The sequence below is a fragment of the Oncorhynchus keta genome, chromosome 34, assembly GCF_023373465.1.
Source record: "Oncorhynchus keta strain PuntledgeMale-10-30-2019 chromosome 34, Oket_V2, whole genome shotgun sequence".
In the NCBI taxonomy this organism is placed as follows: domain Eukaryota; kingdom Metazoa; phylum Chordata; class Actinopteri; order Salmoniformes; family Salmonidae; genus Oncorhynchus; species Oncorhynchus keta.
In genome coordinates this window covers 81861564-81884063 of record NC_068454.1, presented here as the reverse complement: position 1 = coordinate 81884063, position 22500 = coordinate 81861564, and the positions used below count along the sequence as shown (strand labels likewise).

The 22500-nt window shown below is 37.3% G+C and overlaps 1 protein-coding gene across 1 annotated transcript in view; it reads right to left on the bottom strand.

Moving 5' to 3' along the window:
• Nucleotides 1-22500, bottom strand: part of cdh17 (cadherin 17, LI cadherin (liver-intestine)) — a 42132-nt gene that overhangs the window by 7654 nt on the left and 11978 nt on the right. Inside the window, exons 5-10 of the mRNA XM_052495585.1 lie at nt 3747-3882; nt 3478-3636; nt 2941-3093; nt 1610-1809; nt 276-407; nt 1-109 (exon numbers count right to left, since the gene is read on the bottom strand). The exon at nt 1-109 is cut by the window's left edge and continues 42 nt beyond it. Of these exons, the coding sequence (XP_052351545.1) occupies nt 1-109; nt 276-407; nt 1610-1809; nt 2941-3093; nt 3478-3636; nt 3747-3882 (889 nt within the window). The remainder of the gene's footprint in view (nt 110-275; nt 408-1609; nt 1810-2940; nt 3094-3477; nt 3637-3746; nt 3883-22500) is intronic.

Here is a 22500-nt window from a genome sequence, read left to right as displayed (position 1 = left end):
CCTCACAGATTGGAGCGTTATCATTCACATCGTCCACCACCACCTGCACTTCCAGGGGAGGGTCTACCTGGTTACCATAGCTATCCTCAGCAAACACCACCAGGATGTACTGGAACACACACACACACACACACACACACACATTTATTTTTTAGTTTTTAGTTCACATTTATTTTTATGTGAACTATCCAGTGATGGACAGTACTCCATTAAATAATGCTGCTTGGGACCAGAGTGTTAGATAGTGATTGTGATGAGGAGGACTAGCTGGTTACCATGGCCTTGTCCTCTCTGTCCAGCTCCTCAGTCAGCAGAATGTCTCCTTCCTCCGTGACATTGAAGGGGAACGTCAGCTCCCGTTCTTTCTGTACCAGCCTGTAGAAGGCACTGGGATCATTAGACTGGACCTGCAGGGAGACATCAGACAGTCAGACAGTCAGACAGACAGACAGTCAGTCGGACAGACAGACATACGGACGGACGGACGGACGGTCGGTCGGACGGTCGGACGGTCGGTCGGTCAGTCGGTCAGTCAGACAGACAGACAGACAGACAGACAGTCAGTCAGACAGACAGACAGACAGACAGTCAGTCGGACAGACAGACAGACAGACAGACAGACAGACAGACAGACAGTCGTACGGACGGACGGACGGACGGTCGGACGGACGGTCGGTCGGTCGGACGGACGGACGGACGGACGGACGGACGGACGGACGGACGGACGGACGGACGGACGGACGGACAGACAGACAGACAGACAGACAGACAGACAGCTATAGATATGTCCTATATCTTAACTGCTTTATACGTAACATTTTCCTTTAATCATGCAGTGATGTCAATAGGAGATCAAATTTAAGGTATGCATGCTGATTGTGTGTTTTCTAGAGAGTCTCTTCAGGTTCTTAGTGTTTTCTAAACAGTCTCTTTATGTCCTTAGTGTTTTCTAAACAGTCTCTTTATGTCCTTAGTGATTTCTAAACAGTCTCTTTATGTCCTTAGTGATTTCTAAACAGTCTCTTTATGTCCTTAGTGATTTCTAAACAGTCTCTTTATGTCCTTAGTGTTTTCTAAACAGTCTCTTTATGTCCTTAGTGTTTTCTAAACAGTCTCTTCAGGTTCTTAGTGTTTTCTAAACAGTCTCTTTATGTCCTTAGTGTGTTCTAAACAGTCTCTTTATGTCCTTCGTGTTTTCTAAACAGTCTCTTTATGTCCTTAGTGTGTTCGAAACAGTATCTTTATGTCCTTAGTGTTTTCTAAACAGTCTCTTTAGGTTCTTACTGTTTTCTAAACAGTCTCTTTATGTCCTTAGTGTTTTCTAAACAGTCTCCTTTATGTCCTTAGTGTTTTCTAAACAGTCTCTTTAGGTTCTTAGTGTTTTCTAAACAGTCTCTTCAGGTTCTTAGTGTTTTCTAAACAGTCTCTTTATGTCCTTAGTGTTTTCTAAACAGTCTCTTTAGGTTCTTAGTGTTTTCTAAACAGTCTCTTTAGGTCCTTTGTGTTTTCTAAACTGTCTTCTTTAGGCCCTTAGTGTTTTCTAAACCGTTTCCTTAGTACTGGGGCACCAATAGTGATTGTGTGAGTGAGATTTCCACCCCTGCCGTACCTTGCCGATGGGCATGGGGTATATCCCTTTCAACTGTTCTCTGAGGTTGATCGGTCCAGGATTGACCCACAGGTTCTCCTGCACGACAATTTTAACCCTCGCGTTACCGTTGAGAGCGTTCACCGACTCCCCGCCCATGTCCTCCACACGAACAATCAGAGTGAAGTCTGGGTCTTCCAGAGGGTTCAGCCTCCGAGACTCTACAACCACAGAGGAAGAAACAGGGCCATTCACAGTCAATACACAGGCACCACCGAAGAAGACAGGCCCAAATGATTCCTTATTTCCCATTTGGCACACTGTGTTTGACTGTCGCCCTGTATGTCTATGGAGGAACTGGCCAAACGTAGGGCCCTGGCCAAACGTAGGGCCCTGGACAAAAGTAGTGTACTAGTAGTAGTGTACTATACGGGAATATCTGAGCATGACCTCGGGGCTCTCTGTGTGACAACACAGGGGTCAGAGGTGAGAGGTCAGGCTGCTCTGGCCAGTGGCCACAGCTGAACTCAACAACATTATGTAGAGGAGGTTCTGTTCAGCAGCCTCTCAATCACACCATTAACCTCATAATCAGCTTTAATCACTTGAATGAATCTATCTATCCCTCGCTCTCTATGCCTCTGTCTCTATCCCTCACTCTCTCTATCCCTCACTCTCTCTATCCCTATCTCTCTCTCTATCCCTATCTCTCTCTTTATCCCCCCCCCTCTCTCTCGCTTTCTCTATCCCTATCTCTCTCTCTATCCCTATCTCTCTCTATCCCTCTCTCTTTACCCCCCTCTCTCTCGCTCTCTCTATCCCTATCTCTCTCTCTATCCCCCCCCCCCTCTCTCTCTATCCCTATCTCTCTCTCTATCCCTATCTCTCTCTTTATCCCCCCCTCTCTCTCGCTCTCTCTATCCCTATCTCTCTCTCTATCCCTATCTCTCTCTCTATCCCTATCTCTCTCTTTATCCCCCCCTCTCTCTCGCTCTCTCTATCCCTATCTCTCTCTCTATCCCTATCTCTCTCTCTATCCCTATCTCTCTCTTTACCCCCCCTCTCTCTCTCTATCCCTATCTCTTTCTCTATCCCTATCTCTCTCTTTATCCCCCCCCTCTCTCTCGCTCTCTCTCTCTGCCTGACATGTTTCCAAGTGTCTGCATGTGCTCTGCTCTATTTGCATCCTCTCTGAAATGCCCTCCTCTTTTTCTCTTTATCCGCCCCCCTTGTGGTCTGCTATGGGCTCAATCATCTATCTATTTGGACCATCTTGGTCAGGTTTACCTGACAATAGTGATTTTATAGTTTCATCTTAAACTACAAGTAAATATAGTGAAGTACACACAGACCTGCTCTCTGCACACAGCTGTAGAAGGGGTTGAGTTCATAAGGGATGTCCCCTGTGGGGGTGCAGTAGTCATCAAACCTCTTCTTCAGAGAATCACTGAAGTCCCCTCCTCTGGAATGAATAACACTTTCTCTGGCCTTCAGCAGACGCTCTCCTGCAGGAACACACACACACACACACACACACACACACACACACACACACACACACACACACACACACACACACACACACACACACACACACACACACACACACACACACACACACACACACACAAACACACAAACACACAGCTGTAATCAGGTAACATAATCACGTGGTCAATCTGACACCAAGCATGTGTTAATCTGATGTGTTTAATCTGGAGCATGAGAGTTGAGGTGTGGTGATCTGGGCTGGTGTGAGATTAAAGGATGCAGAACTCACAGATTAGCACTCATACAGGATGAGATTGGAGACCACAACATCTGGGATGATCTATGTGTGTGCACTTTGAGGATCTCCGGGAGTGTGTGTGTGTGTGTGTGTGTGTTACCCTCGGCAGTAGTAGAAATCTCTCCTGTGTTGCTGTTGATCTCGAAGAACAGGGTGTTGTCTCTATTGGGGATCTGGGAGACCAAGGTGTAACTCAGATGGGCGTTGGGAGACTCTGGGTCGTCCAGGTCAGTAGCAAACACACGCGCAAATGGAACACCTGCAACACACACACACACACATAATGAACACACACATAGACAGACAAACAGACGGAGAGACAGACAGTCAGTCAGACAGAGTGACAGACAGAGTGACAGGCAGACAGACCTGCGGGGGTACGTTCCTTGACGATGCCGATGTAGTCAGTCTGGTTGAAGGACGGGGCGTGGTTGTTGACATCCAACACGTTGATGGTGATGATGACTGGACCTTCTACTGGTTCTGAACCCACTAAGGCCTCCAGCTACAACAACAACAACAACAACAACAACATGAAGCTGGGATGTGTGTGTGGGTCTATACTAAATGACATTGCCACAGGGTTCAATTCTTGGACCGACTCTCTTCTCTGTATACATCAATGAGGTCGCTCTTGCTGCTGGTGAGTCTCTGATCCACCTCTACGCAGACGACACCATTCTGTATACTTCTGGCCCTTCTTTGGACACTGTGTTAACTAACCCCCAGACGAGCTTCAATGCCATACAACTCTCCTTCCGTGGCCTCCAATTGCTCTTAAATACAAGTAAAACTAAATGCATGCTCTTCAACCTCGCTACCTACACCTACCCGCCTGTCCAACATCACTACTCTGGGACGGTTCTGACTTAGAATACGTGGACAACTACAAATACTTAGGTGTCTGGTTAGACTGTAAACTCTCCTTCCAGACCCATATCAAACATCTCCAATCCAAAGTTAAATCTAGAATTGGCTTCCTATTTCGCAACAAAGCATCCTTCACTCATGCTGTCAAACATACCCTTGTAAAACTGACCATCCTACCAATCCTCAACTTTGGCGATGTCATTTACAAAATAGCCTCCAATACCCTACTCAACAAATTGGATGCAGTCTATCACAGTGCAATCCGTTTTGTCACCAAAGCCCATATACTACCCACCATTGCGACCTGTACGCTCTCGTTGGCTGGCCCTCGCTTCATACTCGTCGCCAAACCCACTGGCTCCATGTCATCTACAAGACCCTGCTAGGTAAAGTCCCCCCTTATCTCAGCTCACTGGTCACCATAGCATCTCCCACCTGCAGCACACACTCCAGCAGGTATATCTCTCTAGTCACCCCCAAAACCAATTCTTTCTTTGGCCGCCTCTCCTTCCAGTTCTCTGCTGCCAATGACTGGAACGAACTACAAAAATCTCTGAAACTGGAAACACTTATCTCTCTCACTAGCTTTAAGCACCAACTGTCAGAGCAGCTCACAGATTACTGCACCTGTACATACCCACCTATAATTTAGCCCAAACAACTACCTCTTTCCCAACTGTATTTACTTTATTTATTTATTTTGCTCCTTTGCACCCCATTATTTTTATTTCTACTTTGCACATTCTCCCATTGCAAAACTACCATTTCAGTGTTTTACTTGCTATATTGTATTTACTTTGCCACCATGGCCTTTTTTGCCTTTACCTCCCTTCTCACCTCATTTGCTCACATTGTATATAGACTTGTTTATACTGTATTATTGACTGTATGTTTGTTTTACCCCATGTGTAACTCTGTGTCGTTGTATCTGTCGAACTGCTTTGCTTTATCTTGGCCAGGTCACAATTGTAAATGAGAACTTGTTCTCAACTTGCCTACCTGGTTAAATGAAGGTGAACTAAATAAAATAAATAAATAATTGTGTATGTGTGTGCATGCAGGTACTTGTCAGATCTGTGAATCGACAGTGTGTGTATGTCTGTGTGTGTGTCCTACCAGCTCTCACAGTCTCACATCAGAATTAGACATTCATCCAAGTTGTTCCAAATGTCAAATTTGGATGTGTTTAAGGTTAAGTTTAGGTATTAAGTCAGAATTGTTAAGCTTAGGCATTAACTCCAAATTCTTAAGGTTAGACATTAACTCAGAATGGTTAAGGTAAGGGTTAAGGTTAGACATGAACTCTGAATGGTTAAGGTAAGGGTTAAGGTTAGACATTAACTCTGAATGGTTAAGGTAAGGGTTAAGGTTAGACATTAACTCTGAATGGTTAAGGTAAGGGTTAAGGTTAGACATTAACTCTGAATGGTTAAGGTAAGGGTTAAGGTTAGACATTAACTCTGAATGGTTAAGGTAAGGGTTAAGGTTAGACATTAACTCTGAATGGTTAAGGTAAGGGTTAAGGTTAGACATGAACTCTGAATGGTTAAGGTAAGGGTTAAGGTTAGACATGAACTCTGAATGGTTAAGGTAAGGGTTAAGGTTAGACATGAACTCTGAATGGTTAAGGTAAGGGTTAAGGTTAGACATTAACTCTGAATGGTTAAGGTAAGGGTTAAGGTTAGACATTAACTCTGAATGGTTAAGGTAAGGGTTAAGGTTAGACATTAACTCAGAATGGTTAAGGTAAGGGTTAAGGTTAGACATTAACTCTGAATGGTTAAGGTAAGGGTTAAGGTTAGACATTAACTCTGAATGGTTAAGGTAAGGGTTAAGGCTTAATAGGGATAGGCTTAATTGAAAAAAGATCTGAAACAACTTTCTATTGCTGGATTTGAACATGCAACCTTTGGAATGATAATGCAATCTCTATTGCACTCCACATTGCCCTTTCCTACCTGGACAAAAGGAACACCTATATGAGAATGCTATTCATTGACTACAGCTCAGCGTTCAACACCATAGTACACTCAAAGCTCATCACTCAGCTAAGGACCCTGGGACTAAACACTTCCCTCTGCAACTGGATCCTGGACTTCCTGACGGACCGCCCAGAGGTGGTAAGGGTAGGTAGCAACACATCTGCCACGCTGATCCTCAACACTGGAGCTCCCCAGGGGTGCGTGCTCAGTCCCCTCCTGTACTCCCTGTTAACCCACGACTGCAACTCCAACACCATCATTAAGTTTGCAGACGACACAACAGTGGTAGGCCTGATCACCGACATAGACGAGAAAGCCTATAGGGAGGAGGTCAGAGACCTGGCCGGGTGGTGCCAGAATAACAACCTATCCCTCAACGTAATTACTACATTGTGTGGTCTGTGTATGTTAAATTACTACATTGTGTGGTCTGTGTATGTTAATAACTACTACATTGTATGTTCTGTGTATGTTAACTACTATAGTGTGTGGTCTGTGTATGTTAACTACCATAGTGTGTGGTCTGTGTATGTTAATAACTACTACATTGTATGTTCTGTGTATGTTAACTACTATAGTGTGTGGTCTGTGTATGTTAATAACTACTACATTGTATGTTCTGTGTATGTTAACTACTACATTGTGTGGTCTGTGTATGTTAACTACTATAGTGTGTGGTCTGTGTATGTTAACTACTATAGTGTGTGGTCTGTGTATGTTAATAACTACTACATTGTATGTTCTGTGTATGTTAACTACTATAGTGTGTGGTCTGTGTATGTTAATAACTACTACATTGTATGTTCTGTGTATGTTAATTACTATAGTGTGTGGTCTGTGTATGTTAACTACTATAGTGTGTGGTCTGTGTATGTTAACTACTATAGTGTGTGGTCTGTGTATGTTAATAACTACTACATTGTATGTTCTGTGTATGTTAACTACTATAGTGTGTGGTCTGTGTATGTTAATAACTACTACATTGTATGTTCTGTGTATGTTAACTACTATAGTGTGTGGTCTGTGTATGTTAACTACTATAGTGTGTGGTCTGTGTATGTTAATAACTACTACATTGTATGTTCTGTGTATGTTAACTACTATAGTGTGTGGTCTGTGTATGTTAACTACTATAGTGTGTGGTCTGTGTATGTTAACTACTATAGTGTGTGGTCTGTGTATGTTAATAACTACTACATTGTATGTTCTGTGTATGTTAACTACTATAGTGTGTGGTCTGTGTATGTTAACTACTATAGTGTGTGGTCTGTGTATGTTAACTACTACATTGTATGTTAACTACTATAGTGTGTGGTCTGTGTATGTTAACTACTATAGTGTGTGGTCTGTGTATGTTAATAACTACTACATTGTATGTTCTGTGTATGTTAACTACTATAGTGTGTGGTCTGTGTATGTTAACTACTATAGTGTGTGGTCTGTGTATGTTAACTACTATAGTGTGTGGTCTGTGTATGTTAATAACTACTACATTGTATGTTCTGTGTATGTTAACTACTATAGTGTGTGGTCTGTGTATGTTAACTACTATAGTGTGTGGTCTGTGTATGTTAATTACTATAGTGTGTGGTCTGTGTATGTTAACTACTATAGTGTGTGGTCTGTGTATGTTAACTACTATAGTGTGTGGTCTGTGTATGTTAATAACTACTACATTGTATGTTCTGTGTATGTTAACTACTATAGTGTGTGGTCTGTGTATGTTAATAACTACTACATTGTATGTTCTGTGTATGTTAACTACTATAGTGTGTGGTCTGTGTATGTTAATAACTACTACATTGTATGTTCTGTGTATGTTAACTACTATAGTGTGTTGTCTGTGTATGTTAACTACTATAGTGTGTGGTCTGTGTATGTTAATAACTACTACATTGTATGTTCTGTGTATGTTAACTACTATAGTGTGTGGTCTGTGTATGTTAATAACTACTACATTGTATGTTCTGTGTATGTTAATAACTACTACATTGTATGTTCTGTGTATGTTAATAACTACTACATTGTATGTTCTGTGTATGTTAACTACTATAGTGTGTGGTCTGTGTATGTTAACTACTATAGTGTGTGGTCTGTGTATGTTAATAACTACTACATTGTATGTTCTGTGTATGTTAACTACTATAGTGTGTGGTCTGTGTATGTTAATAACTACTACATTGTATGTTCTGTGTATGTTAACTACTATAGTGTGTGGTCTGTGTATGTTAACTACTGTAGTGTGTGGTCTGTGTATGTTAATAACTACTACATTGTATGTTCTGTGTATGTTAACTACTATAGTGTGTGGTCTGTGTATGTTAACTACTATAGTGTGTGGTCTGTGTATGTTAACTACTATAGTGTGTGGTCTGTGTATGTTAATAACTACTACATTGTATGTTCTGTGTATGTTAACTACTATAGTGTGTGGTCTGTGTATGTTAACTACTATAGTGTGTGGTCTGTGTATGTTAATAACTACTACATTGTATGTTCTGTGTATGTTAACTACTATAGTGTGTGGTCTGTGTATGTTAACTACTATAGTGTGTGGTCTGTGTATGTTAATTACTATAGTGTGTGGTCTGTGTATGTTAACTACTATAGTGTGTGGTCTGTGTATGTTAACTACTATAGTGTGTGGTCTGTGTATGTTAATTACTATAGTGTGTGGTCTGTGTATGTTAACTACTATAGTGTGTGGTCTGTGTATGTTAATAACTACTACATTGTATGTTCTGTGTATGTTAACTACTATAGTGTGTGGTCTGTGTATGTTAACTACTATAGTGTGTGGTCTGTGTATGTTAATAACTACTACATTGTATGTTCTGTGTATGTTAACTACTATAGTGTGTGGTCTGTGTATGTTAATAACTACTACATTGTATGTTCTGTGTATGTTAACTACTATAGTGTGTGGTCTGTGTATGTTAACTACTGTAGTGTGTGGTCTGTGTATGTTAATAACTACTACATTGTATGTTCTGTGTATGTTAACTACTATAGTGTGTGGTCTGTGTATGTTAACTACTATAGTGTGTGGTCTGTGTATGTTAATAACTACTACATTGTATGTTCTGTGTATGTTAACTACTATAGTGTGTGGTCTGTGTATGTTAACTACTATAGTGTGTGGTCTGTGTATGTTAATTACTATAGTGTGTGGTCTGTGTATGTTAACTACTATAGTGTGTGGTCTGTGTATGTTAACTACTATAGTATGTGGTCTGTGTATGTTAATTACTATAGTGTGTGGTCTGTGTATGTTAACTACTATAGTGTGTGGTCTGTGTATGTTAATAACTACTACATTGTATGTTCTGTGTATGTTAACTACTATAGTGTGTGGTCTGTGTATGTTAATAACTACTACATTGTATGTTCTGTGTATGTTAACTACTATAGTGTGTGGTCTGTGTATGTTAATAACTACTACATTGTATGTTCTGTGTATGTTAACTACTATAGTGTGTGGTCTGTGTATGTTAACTACTATAGTGTGTGGTCTGTGTATGTTAACTACTATAGTGTGTGGTCTGTGTATGTTAATTACTATAGTGTGTGGTCTGTGTATGTTAATAACTACTACATTGTATGTTCTGTGTATGTTAACTACTATAGTGTGTGGTCTGTGTATGTTAACTACTATAGTGTGTGGTCTGTGTATGTTAATAACTACTACATTGTATGTTCTGTGTATGTTAACTACTATAGTGTGTGGTCTGTGTATGTTAACTACTATAGTGTGTGGTCTGTGTATGTTAATAACTACTACATTGTATGTTCTGTGTATGTTAACTACTATAGTGTGTGGTCTGTGTATGTTAACTACTATAGTGTGTGGTCTGTGTATGTTAATTACTATAGTGTGTGGTCTGTGTATGTTAACTACTATAGTGTGTGGTCTGTGTATGTTAATTACTATAGTGTGTGGTCTGTGTATGTTAACTACTATAGTGTGTGGTCTGTGTATGTTAATAACTACTACATTGTATGTTCTGTGTATGTTAACTACTATAGTGTGTGGTCTGTGTATGTTAACTACTATAGTGTGTGGTCTGTGTATGTTAACAACTACTACATTGTATGTTCTGTGTATGTTAACTACTATAGTGTGTGGTCTGTGTATGTTAACTACTATAGTGTGTGGTCTGTGTATGTTAATAACTACTACATTGTATGTTCTGTGTATGTTAACTACTATAGTGTGTGGTCTGTGTATGTTAACTACTATAGTGTGTGGTCTGTGTATGTTAATTACTATAGTGTGTGGTCTGTGTATGTTAACTACTATAGTGTGTGGTCTGTGTATGTTAATAACTACTACATTGTATGTTCTGTGTATGTTAACTACTATAGTGTGTGGTCTGTGTATGTTAACTACTATAGTGTGTGGTCTGTGTATGTTAACTACTATAGTGTGTGGTCTGTGTATGTTAACAACTACTACATTGTATGTTCTGTGTATGTTAACTACTATAGTGTGTGGTCTGTGTATGTTAACTACTATAGTGTGTGGTCTGTGTATGTTAACTACTATAGTGTGTGGTCTGTGTATGTTAACTACTATAGTGTGTGGTCTGTGTATGTTAACTACTATAGTGTGTGGTCTGTGTATGTTAATAACTACTACATTGTATGTTCTGTGTATGTTAACTACTATAGTGTGTGGTCTGTGTATGTTAACTACTATAGTGTGTGGTCTGTGTATGTTAACAACTACTACATTGTATGTTCTGTGTATGTTAACTACTATAGTGTGTGGTCTGTGTATGTTAACTACTATAGTGTGTGGTCTGTGTATGTTAACAACTACTACATTGTATGTTCTGTGTATGTTAACTACTATAGTGTGTGGTCTGTGTATGTTAACTACTATAGTGTGTGGTCTGTGTATGTTAATAACTACTACATTGTATGTTCTGTGTATGTTAATAACTACTACATTGTATGTTCTGTGTATGTTAACTACTATAGTGTGTGGTCTGTGTATGTTAACTACTATAGTGTGTGGTCTGTGTATGTTAACTACTATAGTGTGTGGTCTGTGTATGTTAACTACTATAGTGTGTGGTCTGTGTATGTTAACTACTATAGTGTGTGGTCTGTGTATGTTAACAACTACTACATTGTGTGGTCTGTGTATGTTAATAACTACTACATTGTATGTTCTGTGTATGTTAACTACTACATTGTATGTTCTGTGTATGTTAACTACTATAGTGTGTGGTCTGTGTATGTTAACTACTATAGTGTGTGGTCTGTGTATGTTAATAACTACTACATTGTATGTTCTGTGTATGTTAATAACTACTACATTGTATGTTCTGTGTATGTTAATAACTACTACATTGTATGTTCTGTGTATGTTAACTACTATAGTGTGTGGTCTGTGTATGTTAACTACTATAGTGTGTGGTCTGTGTATGTTAATAACTACTACATTGTATGTTCTGTGTATGTTAACTACTATAGTGTGTGGTCTGTGTATGTTAACTACTATAGTGTGTGGTCTGTGTATGTTAATAACTACTACATTGTATGTTCTGTGTATGTTAACTACTATAGTGTGTGGTCTGTGTATGTTAATAACTACTACATTGTATGTTCTGTGTATGTTAATTACTATAGTGTGTGGTCTGTGTATGTTAACTACTATAGTGTGTGGTCTGTGTATGTTAACTACTATAGTGTGTGGTCTGTGTATGTTAATTACTATAGTGTGTGGTCTGTGTATGTTAACTACTATAGTGTGTGGTCTGTGTATGTTAACTACTATAGTGTGTGGTCTGTGTATGTTAATTACTATAGTGTGTGGTCTGTGTATGTTAACTACTATAGTGTGTGGTCTGTGTATGTTAATAACTACTACATTGTATGTTCTGTGTATGTTAACTACTATAGTGTGTGGTCTGTGTATGTTAATAACTACTACATTGTATGTTCTGTGTATGTTAACTAAGATAGTGTGTGGTCTGTGTATGTTAACTACTATAGTGTGTGGTCTGTGTATGTTAATAACTACTACATTGTATGTTCTGTGTATGTTAACTACTATAGTGTGTGGTCTGTGTATGTTAACTACTATAGTGTGTGGTCTGTGTATGTTAACTACTATAGTGTGTGGTCTGTGTATGTTAATTACTATAGTGTGTTGTCTGTGTATGTTAACTACTATAGTGTGTGGTCTGTGTATGTTAATAACTACTACATTGTATGTTCTGTGTATGTTAACTACTATAGTGTGTGGTCTGTGTATGTTAACTACTATAGTGTGTGGTCTGTGTATGTTAACTACTATAGTGTGTGGTCTGTGTATGTTAATTACTATAGTGTGTGGTCTGTGTATGTTAACTACTATAGTGTGTGGTCTGTGTATGTTAATAACTATAGTGTGTGGTCTGTGTATGTTAATTACTATAGTGTGTGGTCTGTGTATGTTAATAACTATAGTGTGTGGTCTGTGTATGTTAATTACTATAGTGTGTGGTCTGTGTATGTTAATAACTATAGTGTGTGGTCTGTGTATGTTAATTACTATAGTGTGTGGTCTGTGTATGTTAATTACTATAGTGTGTGGTCTGTGTATGTTAATTACTATAGTGTGTGGTCTGTGTATGTTAACTACTATAGTGTGTGGTCTGTGTATGTTAATAACTACTACATTGTATGTTCTGTGTATGTTAACTACTATAGTGTGTGGTCTGTGTATGTTAACTACTATAGTGTGTGGTCTGTGTATGTTAATAACTACTACATTGTATGTTCTGTGTATGTTAACTACTATAGTGTGTGGTCTGTGTATGTTAACTACTATAGTGTGTGGTCTGTGTATGTTAACTACTATAGTGTGTGGTCTGTGTATGTTAATTACTATAGTGTGTGGTCTGTGTATGTTAACTACTATAGTGTGTGGTCTGTGTATGTTAATTACTATAGTGTGTGGTCTGTGTATGTTAACTACTATAGTGTGTGGTCTGTGTATGTTAATAACTACTACATTGTATGTTCTGTGTATGTTAACTACTATAGTGTGTGGTCTGTGTATGTTAACTACTATAGTGTGTGGTCTGTGTATGTTAACAACTACTACATTGTATGTTCTGTGTATGTTAACTACTATAGTGTGTGGTGTGTGTATGTTAACTACTATAGTGTGTGGTCTGTGTATGTTAATAACTACTACATTGTATGTTCTGTGTATGTTAATAACTACTACATTGTATGTTCTGTGTATGTTAACTACTATAGTGTGTGGTCTGTGTATGTTAACTACTATAGTGTGTGGTCTGTGTATGTTAATAACTACTACATTGTATGTTCTGTGTATGTTAATAACTACTACATTGTATGTTCTGTGTATGTTAATAACTACTACATTGTATGTTCTGTGTATGTTAACTACTATAGTGTGTGGTCTGTGTATGTTAACTACTATAGTGTGTGGTCTGTGTATGTTAATAACTACTACATTGTATGTTCTGTGTATGTTAACTACTACATTGTATGTTCTGTGTATGTTAACTACTATAGTGTGTGGTCTGTGTATGTTAATAACTACTACATTGTATGTTCTGTGTATGTTAACTACTACATTGTGTGGTCTGTGTATGTTAATTACTATAGTGAGTGGTCTGTGTATGTTAACTACTACATTGTATGTTCTGTGTATGTTAACTACTATAGTGTGTGGTCTGTGTATGTTAACTACTATAGTGTGTGGTATGTGTATGTTAACTATATAACTACTACATTGTATGTTCTGTGTATGTTAATAACTACTACATTGTATGTTCTGTGTATGTTAACTACTATAGTGTGTGGTCTGTGTATGTTAACTACTATAGTGTGTGGTCTGTGTATGTTAACTACTATAGTGTGTGGTCTGTGTATGTTAATAACTACTACATTGTATGTTCTGTGTATGTTAACTACTATAGTGTGTGGTCTGTGTATGTTAACTACTATAGTGTGTGGTCTGTGTATGTTAACTACTATAGTGTGTGGTCTGTGTATGTTAACTACTACATTGTATGTTCTGTGTATGTTAACTACTATAGTGTGTGGTCTGTGTATGTTAACTACTATAGTGTGTGGTCTGTGTATGTTAACTACTACAGTGTATGTTCTGTGTATGTTAACTACTATAGTGTGGGGTCTGTGTATGTTAACTACTATAGTGTGTGGTCTGTGTATGTTAACAACTACTACATTGTATGTTCTGTGTATGTTAACTACTATAGTGTGTGGTCTGTGTATGTTAACTACTATAGTGTGTGGTCTGTGTATGTTAACTACTATAGTGTGTGGTCTGTGTATGTTAACTACTATAGTGTGTGGTCTGTGTATGTTAATAACTACTACATTGTATGTTCTGTGTATGTTAACTACTATAGTGTGTGGTCTGTGTATGTTAATAACTACTACATTGTATGTTCTGTGTATGTTAACTACTATAGTGTGTGGTCTGTGTATGTTAACTACTATAGTGTGTGGTCTGTGTATGTTAACTACTATAGTGTGTGGTCTGTGTATGTTAACTACTATAGTGTGTGGTCTGTGTATGTTAATAACTACTACATTGTATGTTCTGTGTATGTTAACTACTATAGTGTGTGGTCTGTGTATGTTAACTACTATAGTGTGTGGTCTGTGTATGTTAACAACTACTACATTGTATGTTCTGTGTATGTTAACTACTATAGTGTGTGGTCTGTGTATGTTAACTACTATAGTGTGTGGTCTGTGTATGTTAACAACTACTACATTGTATGTTCTGTGTATGTTAACTACTATAGTGTGTGGTCTGTGTATGTTAACTACTATAGTGTGTGGTCTGTGTATGTTAATAACTACTACATTGTATGTTCTGTGTATGTTAATAACTACTACATTGTATGTTCTGTGTATGTTAACTACTATAGTGTGTGGTCTGTGTATGTTAACTACTATAGTGTGTGGTCTGTGTATGTTAACTACTATAGTGTGTGGTCTGTGTATGTTAACTACTATAGTGTGTGGTCTGTGTATGTTAACTACTATAGTGTGTGGTCTGTGTATGTTAACAACTACTACATTGTGTGGTCTGTGTATGTTAATAACTACTACATTGTATGTTCTGTGTATGTTAACTACTACATTGTATGTTCTGTGTATGTTAACTACTATAGTGTGTGGTCTGTTTATGTTAACTACTATAGTGTGTGGTCTGTGTATGTTAATAACTACTACATTGTATGTTCTGTGTATGTTAATAACTACTACATTGTATGTTCTGTGTATGTTAATAACTACTACATTGTATGTTCTGTGTATGTTAACTACTATAGTGTGTGGTCTGTGTATGTTAACTACTATAGTGTGTGGTCTGTGTATGTTAATAACTACTACATTGTATGTTCTGTGTATGTTAACTACTATAGTGTGTGGTCTGTGTATGTTAACTACTATAGTGTGTGGTCTGTGTATGTTAATAACTACTACATTGTATGTTCTGTGTATGTTAACTACTATAGTGTGTGGTCTGTGTATGTTAATAACTACTACATTGTATGTTCTGTGTATGTTAATTACTATAGTGTGTGGTCTGTGTATGTTAACTACTATAGTGTGTGGTCTGTGTATGTTAACTACTATAGTGTGTGGTCTGTGTATGTTAATTACTATAGTGTGTGGTCTGTGTATGTTAACTACTATAGTGTGTGGTCTGTGTATGTTAACTACTATAGTGTGTGGTCTGTGTATGTTAATTACTATAGTGTGTGGTCTGTGTATGTTAACTACTATAGTGTGTGGTCTGTGTATGTTAATAACTACTACATTGTATGTTCTGTGTATGTTAACTACTATAGTGTGTGGTCTGTGTATGTTAATAACTACTACATTGTATGTTCTGTGTATGTTAACTAAGATAGTGTGTGGTCTGTGTATGTTAACTACTATAGTGTGTGGTCTGTGTATGTTAATAACTACTACATTGTATGTTCTGTTTATGTTAACTACTATAGTGTGTGGTCTGTGTATGTTAACTACTATAGTGTGTGGTCTGTGTATGTTAACTACTATAGTGTGTGGTCTGTGTATGTTAATTACTATAGTGTGTGGTCTGTGTATGTTAACTACTATAGTGTGTGGTCTGTGTATGTTAATAACTACTACATTGTATGTTCTGTGTATGTTAACTACTATAGTGTGTGGTCTGTGTATGTTAACTACTATAGTGTGTGGTCTGTGTATGTTAACTACTATAGTGTGTGGTCTGTGTATGTTAATTACTATAGTGTGTGGTCTGTGTATGTTAACTACTATAGTGTGTGGTCTGTGTATGTTAATAACTATAGTGTGTGGTTTGTGTATGTTAATTACTATAGTGTGTGGTCTGTGTATGTTAATAACTATAGTGTGTGGTCTGTGTATGTTAATTACTATAGTGTGTGGTCTGTGTATGTTAATAACTATAGTGTGTGGTCTGTGTATGTTAATTACTATAGTGTGTGGTCTGTGTATGTTAATTACTATAGTGTGTGGTCTGTGTATGTTAATTACTATAGTGTGTGGTCTGTGTATGTTAACTACTATAGTGTGTGGTCTGTGTATGTTAATAACTACTACATTGTATGTTCTGTGTATGTTAACTACTATAGTGTGTGGTCTGTGTATGTTAACTACTATAGTGTGTGGTCTGTGTATGTTAATAACTACTACATTGTATGTTCTGTGTATGTTAACTACTATAGTGTGTGGTCTGTGTATGTTAACTACTATAGTGTGTGGTCTGTGTATGTTAACTACTATAGTGTGTGGTCTGTGTATGTTAATTACTATAGTGTGTGGTCTGTGTATGTTAACTACTATAGTGTGTGGTCTGTGTATGTTAATTACTATAGTGTGTGGTCTGTGTATGTTAACTACTATAGTGTGTGGTCTGTGTATGTTAATAACTACTACATTGTATGTTCTGTGTATGTTAACTACTATAGTGTGTGGTCTGTGTATGTTAACTACTATAGTGTGTGGTCTGTGTATGTTAACAACTACTACATTGTATGTTCTGTGTATGTTAACTACTATAGTGTGTGGTGTGTGTATGTTAACTACTATAGTGTGTGGTCTGTGTATGTTAATAACTACTACATTGTATGTTCTGTGTATGTTAATAACTACTACATTGTATGTTCTGTGTATGTTAACTACTATAGTGTGTGGTCTGTGTATGTTAACTACTATAGTGTGTGGTCTGTGTATGTTAATAACTACTACATTGTATGTTCTGTGTATGTTAATAACTACTACATTGTATGTTCTGTGTATGTTAATAACTACTACATTGTATGTTCTGTGTATGTTAACTACTATAGTGTGTGGTCTGTGTATGTTAACTACTATAGTGTGTGGTCTGTGTATGTTAATAACTACTACATTGTATGTTCTGTGTATGTTAACTACTACATTGTATGTTCTGTGTATGTTAACTACTATAGTGTGTGGTCTGTGTATGTTAATAACTACTACATTGTATGTTCTGTGTATGTTAACTACTACATTGTGTGGTCTGTGTATGTTAATTACTATAGTGTGTGGTCTGTGTATGTTAACTACTACATTGTATGTTCTGTGTATGTTAACTACTATAGTGTGTGGTCTGTGTATGTTAACTACTATAGTGTGTGGTATGTGTATGTTAACTACTACATTGTATGTTCTGTGTATGTTAATAACTACTACATTGTATGTTCTGTGTATGTTAACTACTATAGTGTGTGGTCTGTGTATGTTAACTACTATAGTGTGTGGTCTGTGTATGTTAACTACTATAGTGTGTGGTCTGTGTATGTTAATAACTACTACATTGTATGTTCTGTGTATGTTAACTACTATAGTGTGTGGTCTGTGTATGTTAACTACTATAGTGTGTGGTCTGTGTATGTTAACTACTATAGTGTGTGGTCTGTGTATGTTAACTACTACATTGTATGTTCTGTGTATGTTAACTACTATAGTGTGTGGTCTGTGTATGTTAACTACTATAGTGTGTGGTCTGTGTATGTTAACTACTACAGTGTATGTTCTGTGTATGTTAACTACTATAGTGTGGGGTCTGTGTATGTTAACTACTATAGTGTGTGGTCTGTGTATGTTAACTACTATAGTGTGTGGTCTGTGTATGTTAACTACTATAGTGTGTGGTCTGTGTATGTTAACTACTATAGTGTGTGGTCTGTGTATGTTAACTACTATAGTGTGTGGTCTGTGTATGTTAATAACTACTACATTGTATGTTCTGTGTATGTTAACTACTATAGTGTGTGGTCTGTGTATGTTAACTACTATAGTGTGTGGTCTGTGTATGTTAACTACTATAGTGTGTGGTCTGTGTATGTTAACTACTATAGTGTGTGGTCTGTATATGTTAACTACTATAGTGTGTGGTCTGTGTATGTTAATAACTACTACATTGTATGTTCTGTGTATGTTAACTACTATAGTGTGTGGTCTGTGTATGTTAACTACTATAGTGTGTGGTCTGTGTATGTTAACTACTATAGTGTGTGGTCTGTGTATGTTAACTACTATAGTGTGTGGTCTGTGTATGTTAACTACTATAGTGTGGGGTCTGTATATGTTAACTACTATAGTGTGTGGTCTGTGTATGTTAACTACTATAGTGTGTGGTCTGTGTATGTTAACTACTATAGTGTGTGGTCTGTGTATGTTAACTACTATAGTGTGTGGTCTGTGTATGTTAACTACTATAGTGTGTGGTCTGTGTATGTTAATAACTACTACATTGTATGTTCTGTGTATGTTAATAACTACTACATTGTATGTTCTGTGTATGTTAATAACTACTACATTGTATGTTCTGTGTATGTTAATAACTACTACATTGTATGTTCTGTGTATGTTAACTACTATAGTGTGTGGTCTGTGTATGTTAACTACTATAGTGTGTGGTCTGTGTATGTTAACTACTATAGTGTGTGGTCTGTGTATGTTAATAACTACTACATTGTATGTTCTGTGTATGTTAACTACTATAGTGTGTGGTCTGTGTATGTTAACTACTATAGTGTGTGGTCTGTGTATGTTAACTACTATAGTGTGTGGTCTGTGTATGTTAACTACTATAGTGTGTGGTCTGTGTATGTTAACTACTATAGTGTGTGGTCTGTGTATGTTAACTACTATAGTGTGTGGTCTGTGTATGTTAATAACTACTACATTGTATGTTCTGTGTATGTTAACTACTATAGTGTGTGGTCTGTGTATGTTAACTACTATAGTGTGTGGTCTGTGTATGTTAACTACTATAGTGTGTGGTCTGTGTATGTTAACTACTATAGTGTGTGGTCTGTGTATGTTAACTACTATAGTGTGTGGTCTGTGTATGTTAACTACTATAGTGTGTGGTCTGTGTATGTTAATAACTACTACATTGTATGTTCTGTGTATGTTAACTACTATAGTGTGTGGTCTGTGTATGTTAACTACTATAGTGTGTGGTCTGTGTATGTTAACTACTATAGTGTGTGGTCTGTGTATGTTAACTACTATAGTGTGGGGTCTGTATATGTTAACTACTATAGTGTGTGGTCTGTGTATGTTAACTACTATAGTGTGTGGTCTGTGTATGTTAATAACTACTACATTGTATGTTCTGTGTATGTTAACTACTATAGTGTGTGGTCTGTGTATGTTAACTACTATAGTGTGTGGTCTGTGTATGTTAACTACTATAGTGTGTGGTCTGTGTATGTTAATAACTACTACATTGTATGTTCTGTGTATGTTAACTACTATAGTGTGTGGTCTGTGTATGTTAACTACTATAGTGTGTGGTCTGTGTATGTTAACTACTATAGTGTGTGGTCTGTGTATGTTAACTACTATAGTGTGTGGTCTGTGTATGTTAACTACTATAGTGTGTGGTCTGTGTATGTTAACTACTATAGTGTGTGGTCTGTGTATGTTAATAACTACTACATTGTATGTTCTGTGTATGTTAACTACTATAGTGTGTGGTCTGTGTATGTTAACTACTATAGTGTGTGGTCTGTGTATGTTAACTACTATAGTGTGTGGTCTGTATATGTTAACTACTATAGTGTGTGGTCTGTGTATGTTAACTACTATAGTGTGGGGTCTGTGTATGTTAACTACTATAGTGTGTGGTCTGTGTATGTTAACTACTATAGTGTGTGGTCTGTGTATGTTAACTACTACATTCTGTGGTCTGTGTATGTTAACTACTATAGTGTTTGTCTGTGTATGTTAACTACTATAGTGTGTGGTCTGTGTATGTTAACTACTATAGTGTGTGGTCTGTGTATGTTAACTACTACATTCTGTGGTCTGTGTATGTTAACTACTATAGTGTTTGTCTGTGTATGTTAACTACTACATTCTGTGGTCTGTGTATGTTAACTACTATAGTGTTTGTCTGTGTATGTTAACTACTATAGTGTGTGGTCTGTGTATGTTAACTACTATAGTGTTTGTCTGTGTATGTTAACTACTTGTTAAGGGAATTTTTATCACTGATGTGTCACGCCTTGGTCATTGTTTTTTGTGTTTTCGTTATATATTTGGTCAGGCCAGGGTGTGACATGGGTTTATGTTATTGTATTTTCGTATTGGGGTTTGTAGTATTTGGGATCGCGGCTGATTAGGGGTGTTGTATAGGCTTGGCTGCCTGAGGCGGTTCTCAATCAGAGTCAGGTGATTCTCGTTGTCTGTGATTGGGAACCGTATTTAGGTAGCCTTGTTTCGCTTTGTATTTCGTGGGTGATTGTTCCTGTCTCTGTGTAGTTTCACCAGATAGGCTGTAATTAGGTTTCGTTCCGTTTGTTGTTTTGTATTTTGTAATAGTTATTTCATGTGTCGCTTTTTCCAATAAAGTCATGAGTAACTACCACGCTGCATTTCGGTCCGACTCTCTTTCGACAAACGAAGAACGCCATTACATGATGACTAATTATTTATACATTTCAATCTGGACTGACTAATCAGTTACTGTATATGTACTAATCAGAATACTATTATGTTACTGTATATGCATGAATTTTATTTTTAATCTTAGTACTGAATATAATGTGTGCAAATATAATCAAGAATTAGAACAATTACTGTCTGTACCATGGTAGAAATGAATGAACTTATAGCCAGACTGGCTAGAAGGCTTATCTACACCAGCTGGCCTTGGCTCGGTCATATATCATCTTAATAGGGAGAGACGATGTGAGAACCATACAGCCATTGTACTAGAGCGGAGATGACACGGGCTGGTACTAAAATTAATGACGTCATTTTCAGTTTATAACCTGTGGTAAAATGTGTAAGGAGCAGTACTCTCATGAATAAAAGCTGCTGGTTGACTTTAAGACTGGGCTCTATCAATTTTATACAAATAAGGGTCATACAAATCTTTATGAATTGACAGAGTGTTTGATTTTAATTGGGTATTTAAACAGAGGAATTTAATTCCTGTAACACTACTACATTGTGTGGTCTGTGTATGTTAACTACTATAGTGTTTGTCTGTGTGTGTTTAAAACCTCTTCAGGATCGGACCCATTTTTTAAATTTTTGCCTAAAATGACATAGCCAAATCTAACTGCCTGTAACTCAGGCCCTGATGCAAGGATATGCATATACTTGATTCCATTTGAAAGGAAACACTTTGAAGTTTGTGGAAATGTGAAAGGAATGTAGGAGACTATAACACATTAGATCTGGTAAAAGATAATACAAAAAAAAAATGTATTTTGTATTTTTTTGTACCATCATCTTTGAAATGCAAGAGAAAGACCATCGTGTTTTATTCCAACTGCAATTTAGATTTTGGCCACTAGATGACATAAGTGTATGTGCAAAGTTTTAGACTGATCCAATGAACCATTGTATTTCTTTTAAAAATGTTGTATCAAGACTGCCCAAATGTGCCTAATTGGTTTATTAATAACTTTTCATGTTCAAAACTGTGCACTCTCAAACAATAGCATGGTTTCACTGTAATAGCTACTGTAAATTGGACAGTGCAAAATGTAAGCTTTCTGCCAATATCAGATATGTCTATGTCCTGGGAAATGTTCTTCTAACTTACAACCTCATGCTAATCGCATTAGCCTACGTTAGCTCAACAGTCCCGCAGATCCTGAAGAATTTTTAAACTTCTACAGTGTGTGTGTGTGTGTGTTAACTTATACAGTGTGTGTGTGTGTTAACTTCTACAGTGTGTGCTAACTTCTACAGAGCAGTGTGTGTGT